The sequence below is a fragment of the Malaclemys terrapin genome, chromosome 3 (genome assembly GCF_027887155.1).
Source record: "Malaclemys terrapin pileata isolate rMalTer1 chromosome 3, rMalTer1.hap1, whole genome shotgun sequence".
Classification (NCBI taxonomy): Eukaryota; Metazoa; Chordata; order Testudines; family Emydidae; genus Malaclemys; species Malaclemys terrapin.
Window position 1 is genome coordinate 204523718 of NC_071507.1, and position 17870 is coordinate 204541587.

Below are 17870 nucleotides of genomic sequence, written 5' to 3' on the forward strand. Positions count from 1 at the left end.
GTGTGTGTGTGTCTGTGTGTGTGTCTCTCCCCGCTCACTGTTTGTGTGTGTGTCTGTGTGTGTCTGTCTGTGTGTGTGTGTGTCTCCCCACTTTGTGTGTGTGTCTCTCCCCGCTCGCTGTGTGTGTCTGTGTGTGTGTGTGTCTCCCCGCTCGGTGTGTGTGTGTGTGTCTCCCAGCTCGGTGTGTCTGTGTGTATGTCTCTCCCCACTTGCTGTGTCTGTGTGTGTGTGTCTTCCCGCTCGGTGTGTGTGTGTCTGTGTGTGTGTCTCTTCCCGCTCTGTGTGTGTGTGTCTGTGTGTCTCTCCCCGCCCGCTGTGTCTGTGTGTGTGTGTCTCTCCCCGCTCACTGTGTGTGTGTCTCCCCGCTCGCTGTGTGTGTCTGTGTGTGTGTGTGTGTCGCCTGCTCAGTGTGTGTGTCTGTGTATGTCTCCCCGATCGGTGTGTGTGTGTCTCCCTGCTCGGTGTCTGTGTGTCTCTCCCCGCTCGCTGTGTGTGTCCCTGCTCGCTGTGTGTGTGTGCCTCCCTGCTCGGTGTGTGTGTGTGTCTGTGTGTGTGTGTGTCTCCCCGCTCGCTGCGTGTGTCCTCGCTCGCTGTGTGTGTGTGTCTCCCCGCTTGGTGTGTGTGTCTGTGTGTGTCTCCCTGCTCGCTGTGTGTGTGTCTCCCTGCTCGGTGTGTGTGTGTGTGTGTGTCTCCCCGCTCGCTGTGTGTGTGTGTGTGTCTCCTCGCTCGCTGTGTGTGTGTGTGTGTCTCTCCCCGCTCGCTGTGTGTGTGTGTGTCTCTCTCTGCTTGGTGTGTGTGTGTCTCCCCGCTCGGTGTGTGTGTGTGTGTCTCCCCGCTCGGTGTGTGTGTGGGTCTGTGTGTGTGTGTGTCTCCTTGCTTGCTGCATGTGTCCTCGCTCGCTGTGTGTGTGTGTCTCCCCACTCGGTGTGTGTGTCTGTGTGTGTCTCCCCGCTCGCTGTGTGTGTGTGTGTGTCTCTCCCCGCTCGCTGCGTGTGTGTGTCTGTGTGTGTGTGTGTCTCCCTGCTCGGTGTGTGTGTCTGTGTGTCTCCCTGCTTGGTGTGTGTGTCTCTCCCCGCTCGCTGCGTGTGTGTGTCTGTGTGTGTGTGTGTCTCCCTGCTCGGTGTGTGTGTGTGTCTCTCCCCGTTCGCTGTGTGTGTGTCTCTCCCCGCTCGCTGTGTGTGTCCTCGCTCGCTGTGTGTCTCCCCGCGTGGCCCTGCCCTTATATGGCCGGCCGGGGAGCCGCGGCGGGCTCCCCCGGGGGTGGTGCTGAAGGAACAGCTCCCCGCGGCTCCCGCCCACCCCGCGCCAGTCGGCGGCGAGCTCAGCCCGGGCCCCCAGCGCCGCGGCTCGGGGGGGGTCTCGGCGCAGCCATGACCCAGGCCAGCTCCGCTCCAGCCGCCGCCGCCGCCGGATCGCGCTGCGCCCGGGGACCCCCGCCGGCCGCCCGCCGCGCCCCCGCCGCACCATGAAGCGGCAAAACGTGCGGACCTTGGCCCTCATCATCTGCACCTTCACCTACCTGCTGGTGGGCGCCGCCGTCTTCGACGCGCTGGAGTCGGAGGAGGAGACCTCGGAGCGGCGGCGGCTGGAGGAGAAGCGGCTGGAGCTGAAGAGCAAATACAACCTGAGCAGCGCCAGCTACAAGGAGCTGGAGTGGGTGGTGCTCAAGCTGAAGCCCCACAAGGCCGGCGTGCAGTGGAAATTCGCCGGCTCCTTCTACTTCGCCATCACCGTCATCACCACCATCGGTAAGGCCGCCGCGCCCATCCCCGTGGCGGCCGGGCGGCGGGCGGGCGCGGGTCCCCCCCTCCCCGGCTTTTATGGAGTGGGGGGTGAGGGCATTCGCTGGAGAAAGGAGGCTGCTACCGCTCCTTCGTGGTGGGACCCCCTGTGACACCCCGCTCCCCATCCCCTTTTAATTCGCTTGGCGCCGGGGGGTGGGGAATGATGGGACCACTCCGGAGTCAGTCCCAGTCCTGGGCTACTTCCGAATGCCCGGGCGTCTCCCCCACACGCCCCCTTGGCTGGCGCGGAGCAGGAGTGAAAGCGAGTTGATTGCAGGGAAGGCGCCGCGGGGTTTGGTTGATCTGGGTAATGAAAGGGGGTCGGGGGTGCTTAGCGGGGAAGAATTGGGGAGCGCCTGGCAGCCGGACTGTCCGCTGGTGGGGTGTGCTGAGGACATGGGGCAGGCGCTGGCTGGCCCGAGCCAGACTTGGAGGGTAACGGAATTGCCCTCCCCAAGAAGCTGTCGGGGGTCGGGGACCCCCTGGGAAACTCCACGTTGTGTTTTGCCCTGGGGCTGTTTGTTCTGCACCGTGACAACACACACAGATACACATACACACACGCAGATACACACACACACATACACACCCACACGCACATACACACACACACACACACACACGCAGATACACACACACATACACACACACGCACATACACACACACACACACACGCAGATACACACACACACGCACTTGCGAATCATTGTTTGTGCAATTTGCAAGCGTGCAAAAAAAGGGGGGGCGGATTGTTTGCAAGTCAGGCACTTGTTTTGCAATTCACCAAGGCATGAAAACAAAGCGGGGGGGTCCCACTCCCCGGGGCTTTGCTTTTGTTGTTGTTGCTGGGGCTGCGGAGGGTTCCTCCCTCGTGGGTATTTTTAAAAGGTGTCATGTGGAAGCAGAAGCGATTCCCAAAGCGAGCCCTCGCGCCCTCCCCCACCCGGGCATGGCTCTTTCCAGCCGGCGAAGTTAGCAGGCAAGACCCCCAAGCCGGCTCAGCACTAATTTGACCCCGTTGCTGCCGGACGGGTTTGAATCTGATCTCACGCCTGTTTTAGGCGTCTGTAGCGCCTTTTGACTCCGGTGCAGTTGCTCCTGATGTACCGCAGCGTCAGTCAGAACAGAATCAGGTGCAGGACCGCTTCTGAACCAGATGCAAATGGGTGCAGTTTGATGCAGCCAGGAAGGGCCAATTTCAGCGTCCTGATTCATTTCTGACCCCCATTTTTACACCGGCGTGACTCCAGTCGAGCCACTCCTGATTTACACCGCTGCAAAAACTGGAGTAGAATCAGGTGCAAGGTGCCTGGGGTGTTAGTGAGCAAACCGGATTCAGAGCAGTTAGCAAGTCCGGCTCTGGATTCCAAATTCGGTTGCTGCATCCCCTGGCTAGTGTAGTGTAAACAGCATATGTGTAAAGACTCCATTGACAGCTCTTTGTGATTTCCTGTGTGGAAGCAAATCTCCCTGTTGTGGGGCTTAGGACATTCCTATGGCCGAGGACGCTTTGTCTGCCCCCGGCGTCTTGGTCGCAGAACCTCATTAAGCGCCATCTGAAAATGACCTCACATTCTCTGCATTTGCCTTGTTCCGCCGTGGGGGTAACAAACGGCTCCAAGGAGTTTGAATAACGCCACCTTGGCTGTCACTCGCACAATGGTCTTGTTTCACTACCCAGCCCCGTAAAAAAACAACAACAACCCACTTCTGATGTTTTCCCTCCTACTGAGGTGGTCTTTGATCTTCCTTTGGTCCCAGGAAAGGGAGGGATTCGTGGCAGACACAGTGGCCCCGTCCGCACTAGGGAAGTTGCCTGAGCGTTCCCCACTTTGGCTACCCCCACCGAACTCCACCAGCATTAGCAGCCCCTGGTGTAGACAGGAGGCTGGTGTTTCCAAGCCTCTGTCATGGAATCCGGCTCAGAGCAGGATTCATGGGTGTGGTGTTAAACCCCCCGGAGGAGGCTGGTGGCTCCTAGCTCTGCTGACACCCGAGGAGGGGGGCTGGCAGGAAGCCACAGTGCAGACAGGGACAGTGAGGTCAGACGGGGGCAGGCCTCAATCAGGAGCTGGAATAGCACCTGCTCTGGCTTGAAAACAACCTGCCAGGGCACTTCAACCCTTAGCTGCAGCGCCCCCTGCTGGCCCAGTGCCAGCCTTCTGCGCCAATGCCCTGCAGTCCTGACCCGCAGCCCCCCACTGTTCCAGTCCTGTACTCCTCCAGGCACATGCCCTGCCGATGCCTCTTAGCCCTGCCCCAGCCTGCTTAGCGGGCAGCCAGTTGTCCCGAATCCGGCTAAGCTCTGTGGCGTTCTCCTCTGGAGCGTGAGCAGATGGGGATGGGCTCACACCAATTACCAGCCCCGCGTCTGGACTCCACGCTGCGGCTGCCTGAGCTGGTTCTTACCTTCTCCCACTCCCCCCTTTCCCCCTGCCAGCCCCTTCCCTGCCCTCTGCGTCCCTCTCCTCATTCACCCCTCTCGACTAACACACATGCCCTCTGGGGGGCCTTTCGGTCCTGGCTGTGCAGGGCTGGGGGCGGGGGGGCAGGGCAGGTGGAGAGCCAGGCTGGCTGATCTGTGGCTCAGCAGATAGACTGGCCCCACCACGCTGAAGTGTAGCAGCCGTGGGGCGGCTGGTGGCTTAGGGTGCCAGAGTGGCTGTGTTCCGATCCATGCAGTGGGGGCAGGATCCCTCCTGTAGCAAGCCTGGCTATTCAGGGCTGGGTTCCATGTCTACGCTAGACACCTTTCCCCCTAGCAATTTCCATCGTTACAGTATCTGGGGCACCCCAAGCCAAGGACTTCAATGCACAGACCCCGCAGGGCCATGACTTCCAGCCATGCACTTGCTCCTGCCCTCCGGAGGGCAACGGGAGCCAGGGCGCCAGCATTGTGCAGGGAGCACTGGCAGCGTGCAGCAAGGGGCCTGTCATTTGCATTAAACAGAGCAGGTGGCAGGTGGCCTCCTCTTGGATACGTAGGTGCAGGCCGCAGCATGCACAGCGTCGCCTGGATCCAAGTGGCCAGGCACGTCTCGGCTCCCGCTGGAGCATTGCGTGCTGGGAACCGTAGTCCTCGCCGGCTGCACATCTGTGTTGTTCATCTGTGTGGTTAACACCCAGGGGCTGTGTTTAGCTGCCCGTTGGCCTCCTCCTCTCCAGCCCAACCTGGAGATCTGGTGTCCTGCCATCCTCTCCCCGCACCCTCGGGACAGTATCTACACTGAGGTTTGACAAACCTGCCCATCTTCCCCCCACGACAGTCCTCGACTGTTTCCGCTTTCCTCTTTGGCCAGCTGGGAGTACGCTCCAGCAGCCTTTGACTGTTAGCAGGAGTCATCCGTGCAGCTGGGCGCTGCCGACGTCCCCTCCTCTAATTACCCTTTTCAATTGCTTATGTTTATTACCGTTACTGGTCTTGCAATCCGTTTCTCCCTACCAGGGACACTTGCCATAAACCCTCTGCTGACAGCGTCTGTTCCTTCCTATAGCAGATTTCTTTTGCCTGACACATTTCTCTCTGGACCAGCATTTCGTGTCCCTTGAAAATCAGCTTCCTGAAAGACTCAGCAGTAACTTGTGCGGCTTTGATAGGAACCGTCGGAAGGGAGCAGATCCCAGGTCCCTCAGCAATGGGTTGTTGGGGAGTAACCACTGGGAAAGTTTCTTCCTGACACACAATAGTGAGAGGTCCCAGCTTATGCCCTGAAGCAGGGAGGTTGATAACTCACCCTTCCAAATTCTTGGTTGTGTCTGAATTCTTCTTCTAACTCTAGATGTTCTCAGTACCTCTATAAATGCCCAGTCCCTTGTTTAAATCCTGCTCCGCATTTGGCCTTAATGCTCTCCTGTGGCAGTGGGTTGCACAGGCCAGCTCAGTGTTGTGCAAAAGGGTTTCTTTTGTTCTGTGTTGAATGTGACACATTTTGGTTACTTTGAGAGGCCCTTGTTTTTGTGTTATGAGCCAAGGCACCTGGCAGTATTCATTCACTTCTCCTGTCCCATTCATTATTTGGTATATATTATGTCTCCTCTTGTTCATCTCGGGTAAGATTTATGCTCACCCACCACTGAAATGCAGCCACCTCTGGGGTGGGGCGCAGCAGCTGTTCAACAGTCACACAGCTGTGCTGCACAGAGATCACTTGCCACCACTGAAATGCAGTCACCTCGGGTGGAGCACAGCCATTTTTTTAAAGGGCTAAAACCATTCATGTGGCCCAGTGGGTCTGACACCAGACTGGGAGTCTGGAGAACAGAGCGTTGCTTGGCTCTGCCACTGACTCACGGTGTGTCCTTCAGCAAGTCATGTTCCCCTTTCCGTGCCTCAGTTTCCCCTCTTGTAACATGGGGGTAATGACACTGAATAGAGCTTGTTGGAGGACAGGCGTTCTGCCATTTTGAAATTTGTTTTCTTTCCAAATTAGAACAAAACCAAAACATTTCAAAATTTCCCCCAAAATGGAATTTTCAGAAAAAGAATTCATGTCGAGATAACTGACACATTCTGTTCTGTAAAAATCAAACAGCTTTGGTCTGATTACGACATTTAAAAATTATATTATAATTTATAAACTAAAATCAAGTTTTAAATAAAAACCAGGGGCGAAGTTCCATTCTGATCAGCTTGAAACAGCACTGAAACATGCTTTTTCCATTTTTTTTTTCTTTTCAAAATGAAACTGACCCATTCCCCTGGAAAGTTTTGGCTGCGACAAAATGGCATTTCCTGATGGAAAAACTTCTATCAGAAAATTTCCTTCCAGCTCCAACACTTACCCTTCTTTGAAAAACACTTTGAGATCGAGGGATGAAAACTGTGCAGACGCTAAATTCTACCCAAGTGCCGTCCATTTACAATGTCCTCAAAGAGTTAAGAGTTGCATACTGGGACTTGTAGTCTCAGACCTTTAAGAATAATCATCGCCGTCAATGACCTTTGCAGCGGAAAATTCTCATGAAGTTTGGAACTAGCCAGCTGGTGCTTTTGAGTTACGTCCTTTTTCAGAATGAGGAGTTTTCAGTTGTTGAGGGATCTCGTTGCCACGTGTTTTGTGCTGTGCTGATTACAGAACAAATTCTGACCTTCTTTAGTACGTGTTCTTTCGGTCCTGCAGGGAAAGAATGTTTGGCCTTGATTAACGAAATCTGGCTTTCAAAGAACACATTTTTTTTAAATACCTCATATGCTGCTCATGCCTAGGCTGAGATGATTTAACATGGCTCGGTGGTGCGATGTTTATACTGGACCACATGGGGTGTCCTATGCTTCAGGATTGGCTCTGGTTTTTGCCAGTGTAGCTATCTGACTGTAACCTGTGGAGATGGATGAAACATGGCAGCGTTCCAGTCCTAGAGATCTGGATTTGTCTTACCACCCAATTCTAGCCCCTTTAAGGAACCGGTGCCTGTTCTAAGAGAGCACTACCCAACACCCCTTCTCCGGAAGCAATACCCCTCCTTGCCTTGTCTTTTGCCCTGTAGCATTGTAAAACGGAAGATCTAGCAAAATCAAGCAGAAGGGGAATCATTCCCTCCTGGGGCAGAGCAAATACCACCTTCCTAGTAGGTTGCAATTGACGAAGCAGTAGGTAGATAAGTATCAGCGACCGTGAAAAAGATTTGGGGGACGTGGTGGATAATCAGCTGAACCTCGGCTCCCCGTGTGATGCTGTGGCCAAAAATGTGAATGTGATCAGGGGATGCCTAAGCCGGGGAGTCTCAAGTAGGAGCAGAGAGGTTATTTGACCTCTGTATTTGGCACTGGTGCGACCACAGCTGGAATCCGGTGTCCAGTGCTGGGGCCCACAATTCAAGAAGGATGTTGAGAAATTGGAGACAGTTCAGAGAAGAGCCATAAGAATGATTAAAAGATTAGCAAACATACCGGATAGTGACAGACTCAAGGAGCTCATTCTATTTAGCTTAACAAGGAGAAGGGGAAGGGGTGACCTGATCACAGTTTTTAGGTACCTACATGGGGAACAAATATTTAATCGTGGGCTCTTCAGTCTAGCAGAGACAGGTCTAACAGGATCCAATGGCTGGAAGTTGAAGCTAGACAGATTCAGGAAATAAGGCATCCACTTTTAACAGTGAGAGCAATTAGCCATTGGAACAATTCACCAAGGGCTGTGGTGGATTCTCCGACACTGACGATGTTTAACTCAGGACTGGCTGTTTATCTGAAAGCTCTGCTCTAGGAATTGCTGTGTGGGAGGTCGCTGGTCTGTGTTCTACAGCAGGTCAGACTAGATGATCACCATGGTCCCTTCCAGCCTTGGAGTCTATTAACCTATTGCAAACTACTGCGCTAGTTCCCCATGCCTCTGCTGTTTTTAAAACAACGCCATGCTGAGCCAGGTCAGCATTTGGTTGGAAGACTCCAATGGTAAAGGAATAATTAGGATCAGTCTTTTGTGCATCGGGCTCTTACAGACAAAGCTGGCATCTCCTGGGGCAGGCTGGTGTTGGATAGTGAGGGCTCTCGTTCAATGAATGCTTTGTTGAGATGATGGAATCGGGACCCCCATCACGTTGACGCTTTGGGCTTTGCAGCTTGTGCAATACTCCACTCCTGCCAACAGAGGTGGCTGGGACAACACTTGTATTTTCAGTGGGTTATGGTTTGTAGTTGTCTCAAACCATTGCTCACTGGGGTGAGTTTTAGCCGTTTGGTCTACAGAGGTGCCATTTTCCTGGTGGCTTTCATTCAAGAATATGGAGGGGAGGCAAAATGTAAATGAAACGCGAGGGGTTATGAAGACTTGGAACATAAAAACATAGGAACGGCCGTACTGGGTCAGACCCATGGTCCACCTAGCCCAGCATCCTGTCTACCGACGGTGGCCAATGCCAGGTGCCCCAGAGGAAGTGAACAAAACAGGGCAATTTATCAAGTGATCCAACCCCTGTCCTCCACTCCCAGGTTCTGGCAATAAGAGGTTTAGGGACACCAAGAGGGTGAGGTTGCATCCCTGCCCATCCTGGCTAATAGCCATTGATGGACCCGTCCTCCATGAACTGCTCTAGTTTGTTTTTGAATCCAGTTATACTTTCACAACATCCCTTGGCAACAAGTTTCATGGGTTGACTGTGCGTTGTGTGAAGAAATAATCCCTTCTGTTTGTTTTCAACCTGCTGTCTACTCATTTCCCTGTGTGACCCCTGGTTCTTGTGTTCTGTGAAGGGGTAATAGCACTTCCTTATTCCCTTTCTCCCCACCAGTCATGATTTTATAGACCTCTATCCTATCCCCTCTTAGTCGTCTCTTTTCCAAGCAGAATAGTCCCAGTCTTTTTAACCACTCCTCATACGGAAGCCATTCCATGCCCTGATCATTTTCGTTGCCTTTTTCTGAACCTTTTCCAATTCCAATATATCTTTTTAGAGACATGGCAACAAGAACTGCACGCCGTATTCAAGATGTGGGCGTACCATGGATTTACATAGAGACAATATGATATTTTCTGTCTTATTATCTATCCCTTTCCTAATGATTTCCAACATTCTGTTTGCTTTTTGGACTGCCGCTGCACATTGAGTGGATGAATTCAGAGGACTATCCACAAGGACTCCAAGATCTCTCTCTTGAGTGGTAACAGCTAATTTAGACCCCATCACTTTATACGTATAGCTGGGATTATGTTTTCCAATGTTCATTCCTTTGCATTTGTCAACATTGAATTTCATCTGCTATTTTGTTGCCCAGTCACCCAGTTTCGAGAGATCCCTTTGTAACTCTTCGCAGTCTGCTTTGGACCTAACTAACTTGAGTAATTCTTTACCATCTGCAAACCTTTTTACCCCTTTTTCCAGATCATTTATGAATCTGTTGTACATTACTGGGCCCAGTACAGATCCCTGGGAAACTCCACTGTGAAAACTGATCATTTATTGCCATTCTGCGTTTCCTGTCTTTTAACCAGTAACTGATCCATGAGAGGACCTTCCCTCTTGTCCCAGGATGAGTGTTAAGAGGGGATCAGGTGGGTTGCATAAATGGGATGAACCGCAGTAAACCCGGATTGGGCCAGCCAGCATGGAAAAAGCTTTCACATTGATCTGACAACCTGGACTCTAAAGTCCCTGATCATCCTGCCATTAGCACAGCCAATCCGGGAGTCAGAAAAAAATTGAGAAAGAAGGGTTAAAAACATACCTTGTCTTAGAAAGGAAGTGAAAGCAGCTGTAAATATATACAACAAATGGAAAGAAGAAGAAGTTGGTAGCAGTTGTCCCGGACTGACAGGACACGTGCTCTCTTCTGGCTCTGTACGGTCCCTGGGAGGAACCCCCTTCAGTGCGACAGCACTTCTTGGGGATCCACTCTGTCTCGGGGGTTAAGCCATAGGCCCCTCCGCCTCCTGGAACGGCACCTCTCTGCGCCTTCAGCACACCTGTCTCTCACCGTGGGCCCTCGCTCTGAACCCCCGGGGCCTCCACGCCCAGAGGGAATAATGCAACCCTGATCTCTAGCCTGGAGCAACTCTCAGCCAGCGTAAACAGGAGGTTTATTGAGCATCTGAACCCAGCACAGGAAACTCGCAGGGCCTCAGGCCTGGCCTCCCTCAGCCCAGCCCATCTAAGTCTCCCCAGCCTCCAGGCGGGCTCTGGCTGCTGCCCCCGCCAGCCCAGAACCCCCTCCTTCTAGCTGGGCATCTGATATCACTGTCCCCCAAGCCCCGCCTCTGTCCTTTGTCTTCTGTCCCAGGTAAACAGGCCACCTGGGCCTCCTCTCCTCTGTTTTCCCTCTGGCTAGAACGGGCTGGTCAGGTCATGGGGTCCTCTCTCCACAGCCCATTGTCCTCCCACTGGCCAGAACCGTCTGTGACTCCCGAGCTGGACCTCCCAGTCACCAGAGCACCAGTCGCTGGGGTATCCATTCTCCAGGCCATTCGCTGGCCCTCTGTAACAACAAACTCCCTCTCCCACCACCTTGTTAAACCAGTAACACACAGGGAAACTGAGTCCCACGCCCTCTGCATGCAAACGGTTGAAAACAACAAGAAAGCCCCCTGCTTCGTCACAGCAATGAATACGCATTAGAAGCTAGGAACTGCAGAAAATTGATCAAGGAGTTTTTTAAAATATATTAGGAATAAAAGAAATCCCAACAATGGTATTAGTCCATTACTAGAAGGAAATGGTAGAATTGTCACTAATAATGCAGAAGAGGCAGAAGTGTTCACTAAATATTTCTGTCCTGTATTTGGGGGAAAAGGACGGTGTATTCAGAACAAATGACGATGAAATGTTTTCCATTACAACAGTAATTCAGGAGGATGTTAAAAAGCAGCTATTACAGTTCGACATTTTTTAATCATCAGCTCCAGACAACTTATACTGGAGAGTTTTAAAAGAGCTGGAGGTCTCTGGGCAGTTAATGTTGATTTTCAATCAGTCTTGGAGCACCGGGGAAGTTTCAAAAGACTGGAAGAAAGCTAATGTCGTGCTAATGTTTTAAAAGAGTATATGGGATGGCCCAGGTAATTATAGGCTTGTCAGCTTGATGTCAATCCTGGGCAAAACACTGATACAGGACTCAATAAAGAATTAAAATAGGGGACTATAGTGAATGCCAATCAACACGGGTTTATAGAAAATAGATCTTGTCAAGCTAACTTGATATCTCTTGGATGAGATGACAAGTTTGGTTGCTAAAGGTAGTAGTGCTGGTGTAATACGCTTAGACTTCCGTAAGGCATTTGACTTGGTACCACCCGACATTTTGATTAAGAAGCTAGAACAATGCACAGTCAACATGGTACATATTAAATGGATTAAAAGGCGCCTGACCGACAGGTCTCAAAATATAACTGTAAACTGGGAATCATGGTCGAATGGGTATGTTTCTAGTGCGGTCCCGCGTGGGTCAGTTCTTGGCCTTAGGCTATTTAACATTTTTATCAAAAATCATCACTGATAAAGTTTGCAGATGACCCAAAGGGTTGGGGGATGGTAAATAATGACAAGGACAGGTCACGGATACAGAGCAATCTGGGGGCAAGCAAACCACATGTGTTTGAAGATGGCCAAATGTAGAGTCCTGCAGCTCGGAACAAAGCCCGGAGCTGTGCTCACAGGATGGGGGACTATCATGAGCTCCCACTGCGATGCTGCAGTCAAGGGGGTTAATGCCATCCTGGGATGAACAGAAGAATATTGAGCGGGAGTAGAGAGGTTATCGTAACAGGGCAGCCTGCCCCTTTAATTCTCCATTGGCCCTCTCGATCACTACAAAATTTAAAACCAATAGCACGGCTCTTCTGAGAGCATTGCCTGGGGCCTGGGGCTGCCCGCGTACTGCCAGCTCCATCCCGAGTGTCACCACGCTGGCTTCAGCGGAGTTGCACCGCAAGTTCACCCGGCCACAGACGCCATTGCTCTAAAACTGTCGCACTCATCTCAAGTGCTGTGAGCTCTGAGCCCGAATGGCGAAATACCTGGTCCAATGTCTTTGCTCTTTCGCTGCTGGTCCTTTTCGCAGAACCTTTTGGCTGCCCTGGGATGGCAGCTGGAGCTGGGTAAAATATCACTGCTCCGTCCTTTCCCGCATCCAGCCACTGCTCCAAACTCTGCTCAGATGGGGGCTTAAGTTAACTGTATGGGGCCAGATCCCCAGCTGGTGCCAGGTGACTTCCCTCCAGTGATGTTGATTTAGGCCAGCTGAGGATCTGGCCGGTAAAGTCCAAGAAAGTTGAACAGAGCAGAAGTGCTCGAACGTCATCTCCCAAGCGCTTGCTGGTCTGCTGATTCTCTCTCTCCTGCGCACACGTGGAGGCGGGATTGGCTTCACGCTCTGTTTTCTCTGTCTACACGACATGGGCCTGATGCTGCTCTCAGGCTGGTTTTAGGCAGGTGGTACTGCACTCACGTGCATTGACGCCCGCGCTGAGTCCGCCCCAGGGGGTTTGGGGCATGGATCTGGGGTACCGTCACTTGTTCACACACCTCTGCCCCTTTGCCCAGCACCAGTCACAGCTGTGGCCCTGCACATCAGGGGGCTTGGTGAAGCCAAACTGCACTAGCAGCTATTTGTCTGACCGCGCTGCGGGGCAGGGGGGAAGGTTTGCACAGCATTGGGTGCGTCCGCACTGCCAGGTGCTGAGTCTCTGGTGCGTTGCAGGTCCATACAGCTTCAGTGCCCTGTACAGAATGTACGGCATTCCCGGTATCCCTGCGCCTGGCATTAGCAGAGCAGCTCTTCTCAATGCTGGCAATTACCCCGATCAAAGTCCTGGCTTTCCCGCAGGGCCACTCTTATCTCTGGAACCGCTTCCTAATCTACTTCTCCGGTGGCCCTGGAGATCTCTGTAATAGCTTCTAATGGGCACCTTATTACCCGGCTCGTGTTTGCTCCGAGCCCTGTCTGAACTGCCAGCGAACACGGAGATGTTTATTTTCGAAGCAGGAGGCATCGGTCCTGTGACAATGGCTCTGTCCCAAGGACTTTGTTTCCTGTCCCACCACAGGGCTCCTGGAAATTCAGCCATCCGACCTGGTGGCTTCATGCCCCCGCTCAAGTGACAGGATCTCGGATTTCCTCATTTGGATTGGTGCAGAGCGCAGTCTTGCTGGGTGTTTTCCTGCCAATCAGAGGAAGGCTGTTGATCTTAAAGGCAGTGTTACCTAGTGATCAGAGCGGGGGCGGAGGGGCGGGGATTCAGGACTCCTGGATTCTGTGCTGACTTTTCTGTGCCTCGGTTTCCCCATCTATAAAACAGGGATAATAATGGAGGAATTACCATTATTACTGGGCCAGCAGGGCTTAGGGAGAGCAAAGGGCTCCACTTGGAAAGCTCTTTGAATGGGGAAAAGGGCTAAAAACAATGGAAGACGAGGCCCTTTGCTGCATTTTAAAAGGCCCCCCCAGGGGATTATTCGGACATTCCCAATCTGCTGGTGAATAGCCGTCCAGCTGTGCCTCTCCCCACCGTGAAACCGATTCTTTGCCCACGATCACCGGGCGCTCTTCCAAATCAGCGTAACATGACGCTTCTCAGGTGAGTCGCTTGTGGGATGAGCCGCAGCGTCCCCGCCTGCGATGAATTTTAAAACCGAGATTCAATCTGGTTTCTCCCGAGTCCTGCATCTGAACACGGGTCTGCCGGAATGGCCTTGAATTTGGGTATGACTTTCTCTGCTGGCAACAAGCCCTGGGTGCAAAATGGCTTCGTTTGGGCGGTTCACAGACGGGCTTATAATGGAAATCAAGGGCCTGAGCCGTTACTGCGTCACTGCACCTGAATACCAGGACAACGGTGCTGAAATCAGTGGAAGGACCCCAGCGTACGACTGGTCTGATGCAGGGATGAATCCAGGCCCAGTTCTTGACCTTCCCCCAGCAGATGGGGCTTGTGGAATGTTCCCGTGATTGCCAAGCCCAGGTATTCAAAAATCATGAGTCAGACCCTCCCCCCGCCCCCCCAAAACCCCCCAGTGAGATCGGCTTTAAAAAACCATCCTGTTAAAAATAACACACCACAGGTTCGTCGTATTGATCTTCAGGCCTGGTACAACTCAGGAGTCAGATACTCAAACTGAGATTTTCACATACTCCGGAGCTGGGACTTTAAGGAAAACAGCGAAGAGCATGAGCTGTGCGATAACACAGAGAGATCTGGCAGCGCTGAGCCGCGTCACAGCCTGGCCACCACCAATGGTGTCCGTGTAGCTGGCAGTCAGTAGAACAGGGAGTTTTGCTGGCAGTTTTTGGAAAAGGGAATCTCTTCCTTCAGCCGCTTATTATTCAAGTGCGTTCGCAGCCAGGCTTCTTGCTGTCCAGATAACGGTTTGTTTTCAATGTATTTATTACATTGAACTTTGCTCCATTATTAAGGGGCATGTGACCGCCGCCCTTGTTCCAGCTGGGCAGGAAATCAGACGTGTGCACGGTGTATCCAGTGGAAGGGGATTTGATTCACGGGCTGGCTGTTTGAAATGCTTGCAGTGGGTTTTCCTGGGCTCTGCAAGGACAGACTTCCAGTTGGAATGGGGAGAGGGGGGTAAATGGGCAGCAGAGAGGGGCGATGGGGCTGACATATATTTAGTATCCCCCCCCGTGCTGCGCACGCTCACGGGCAAAGAGATTTGCAAGGTGCGCCTGGACAGTTTTCGCTGCCATTGCACCTGGTGAAAGCGGGACTGGGTTACATTGAACCGGATTCTGGTCTCATTTAATCTGGTGTCAGTCCAGAGCAAGCTTGTGAAAGTCCATGGAGCTGGGCAAGCCACTTGTGGGTGCCGCTGAGCGTCCCTGCACGGAAAAGGAAGAATGGCCAAGTGGTTAGAGCACTAGGCTGGGCGAAGGGAGCCCTGGGCTCAGCTCCCAGCTCTGCCACAGACTGATCCTGGGCAAGTCACTTAGCCTCTCTGTGCCTCAGTTTCCCCTCCTGTGCAATGGGGCTGGCAGCCAGGATAAATACAGTAAAGCCTGCGAGGTGCTCAGACGCGACGGCAGTGGGGACAGGTGATGCAGAAGGGTCCCCGAGCAGCCTTGGGAGGGAGGGCTGACCCCTCGCTCTGCGAAGTCTAAGATAGAACCGAGGCTGGTTATTCCCCCCCCCAGCTTGCAGTGGTGGAGAGGGGCTTTGCCTGCTAATAGCTCTGGGCTCCAGCCCTGAGAGAAGGGGAGCTTCTTGCCTCTGCCACCTTCCCCCCACAACTGCACCCTCCCCCCTGCCCATCTTCTCTGCTGCACAGAGGCAGAATCGACCTTTGTCCCAGCTCTGGTTCTCCACAGGGCCTAGCGTGCTACAGAGCTGGGATCCTCCCCGCTGCTGGACCAGATCTACGGGGTCCACGTCCCCTCTTCCCCTGAATGCACAGAGGCAGCAGAGCCCCTAGCCCTTGGAGGCAGGGAGCCGCCTGTAGCTGTCTGCCAGATGCTGGGTGCCCCGTGCAGCTGGAGCAGCCGGAAGGCACGGGCTGAATCAGACAGACGGGGCAGGGCTGAGCGCTTAGGGAGAAATTGGCTTGGCAGGAGACTCTCCCAAGAACCCCCGAGTGGGGGGAAATCCTCACCTGCCCCTAGCCAGGAGGGGCGAGGGAGGCAGCTCCGCCATGGGCAGGTTATTCATGAATTACTGGGAGGCTGTCGCACCTCGTGCCTCTGAAGCCGCTGATGACGGGCCACTGGGCTGTACAGGCCCCTGCTCCCATCCCGCCTGGCAGCCCCCTGTGAGCTCACGCTTGGGCTCGCGGTGCTGCAAACCGCTCCCAGCGTCTGACAGTCTCGCTGCCGTGCTCTTCTTTGGGGCAGGCGGCGGGTGGCTCCCGGCCTGTGGCAGGAGCAGGCAGTGGGTACTAACGGCAGCGTCACCTTCCCCAGCCAGTGGGTTCCTTACTGCCCTGGGTATTGCTTGCAAGGGGCCCGGGCTGCCTCTTCCACCAATCCTGGGCCACGGGGCTGCGTTCTGAGCAAAGGAATTAACTCCCTGTGTTCCAGGCTGTGGGAGGGATAGCTCAGTGGTTTGAGCGTTGGCCTGCTAAACCCAGGGTTGTGAGTTCAATCCTTGAGGGGGCCATTTAGGGATCTGGGGCAAAAAAAAATTGGATGGTTTAGTTGGGTATTGGTCAGCCCACCTTTGAGCAGGGGGTTGCCCTGATATTCTATGCTGTCTTGTGGTTTGATCTGGGTCGTGGCTAAGAGAAGGAGTTTTCTGAGACCTCTATGGGCCAGACACCTATGGGTAATGGCCCTGCGATGTGGCACGGCTGCCCCTTTGCTCTGCCTCGGGCCCCTGCGTCTCCAGGAGGTGTGCATGCATGGCGGGGGCATGTGCATATACAGAGGGGTTGCGTGCACTCGAGGGCGCCATCTCCCTGCATGTGCATGCGTGTGAGTTTATAGGTGCACGTGCCAGGGCATGAATGCACGACAAGTGTGTGCAAAGCAGCACGTGCCTGGGGCATGACAGCATGGCAGGGTCTGAACCCGGCACTGACTGCATGGCCACGTCCCACGTCTGTGCAGCCCCCTGTGAAGGGGGCGTGAGGTGTGATGGTGCTGCTCCAGGAGAGTGCCTGTGTTTCCTGCTGGGGGCGCGCGCCCGGGGCACAGCCTTAGTGAGCACAGCACCCACCCACCATGGACTCCCTGTGGCTGGCTCCGGGCGGGCGGGGTGACAAGCCTGTTCTCGGGCTGGCAGCCCCTCATGCTGCTGCAGCTGGAAGATGATGGGGGGAAGAGCAGGGAATCCAGCTGCAGACAGAATAACCACAAAGGGCATGAGATCCTCTTCTGTGGGTGGATCCCTCCCAGCCCCTGCAGTGCATGTTCCCCTCCCGGGAGGCTCCTTCACACAGGAGATCCCTTTGCCTCTGGGCACTTCGTGTGAAGTGCCCCCACCCCATCCATACTCTGCCCCCTCTTGCCACACCTCCAAAATGGCCCACCTCAGCTCCCATCCTCCCCCACCCCAGGTGGCTCTCCTGCTGCACCCCCTTCTCCTGCGTAGCTCACTCAGAGATGGGGGGGGGTCTCCTGGCTCTGCGCACTGTTTGGGAGTGGCCAGGTCCCTGCCCCAAGGCGCTTGCAGTTGGACCCGTTGGTGCCTGGGGGGGAGGTGCAGAGAGCTGGGAATCGGCCGTTGTGTGGGTGGGAGGCCGCCCGGGACCCAGCCGTGGGTCGCTCACTGCCCTGGCTGGCCATCGGCCCATCGGGGGAAGCCGGGCCCGGCTCTTTCTCTCTGCCTGGTTCTCCGCAGACATTCTGGAGCCGGGAGAACACGGGCCCCGGGTGCAAACCTGGCTTGTGGGGATCTGGCCCGGAAGAGCCAGGCTGGATGGAAGCTGAGTCCCTGCGAGACGGCCCTGCCGAGTAACCTCTGCTGAAGGGGATTTGGGAGCAGCTGTCCTCTCTGCAGCACGCCAGTGTTTATCATTCCAGGCTTGCTATTTGAGCTGGGCCACATGCCTGGATCTCGCTGGCCGAGCGTCATCAGTCCTTAATATCCCCAGCCTTGGGTCGTCTCCAGCCAGAGCCACATGTTCCTCTTTCTCGATTGCTTCTGAGCCCTGAGGGGCCAGCAGCTCCCTGGCATCTCCCCCTGGGTCACCCGCCCCCTTGTCTACCTCTC

General features: G+C 54.2%; 1 protein-coding gene across 1 annotated transcript in view; it reads left to right on the top strand.

The window, feature by feature from the left end:
* The first annotated feature begins 1413 nt into the window (after positions 1-1413).
* Positions 1414-17870, top strand: part of KCNK3 (potassium two pore domain channel subfamily K member 3) — a 101892-nt gene continuing 85435 nt past the window's right edge. Inside the window, exon 1 of the mRNA XM_054024314.1 lies at positions 1414-1748. Within this exon, the coding sequence (XP_053880289.1) occupies positions 1466-1748 (283 nt within the window). The 5' untranslated portion in view covers positions 1414-1465. The remainder of the gene's footprint in view (positions 1749-17870) is intronic.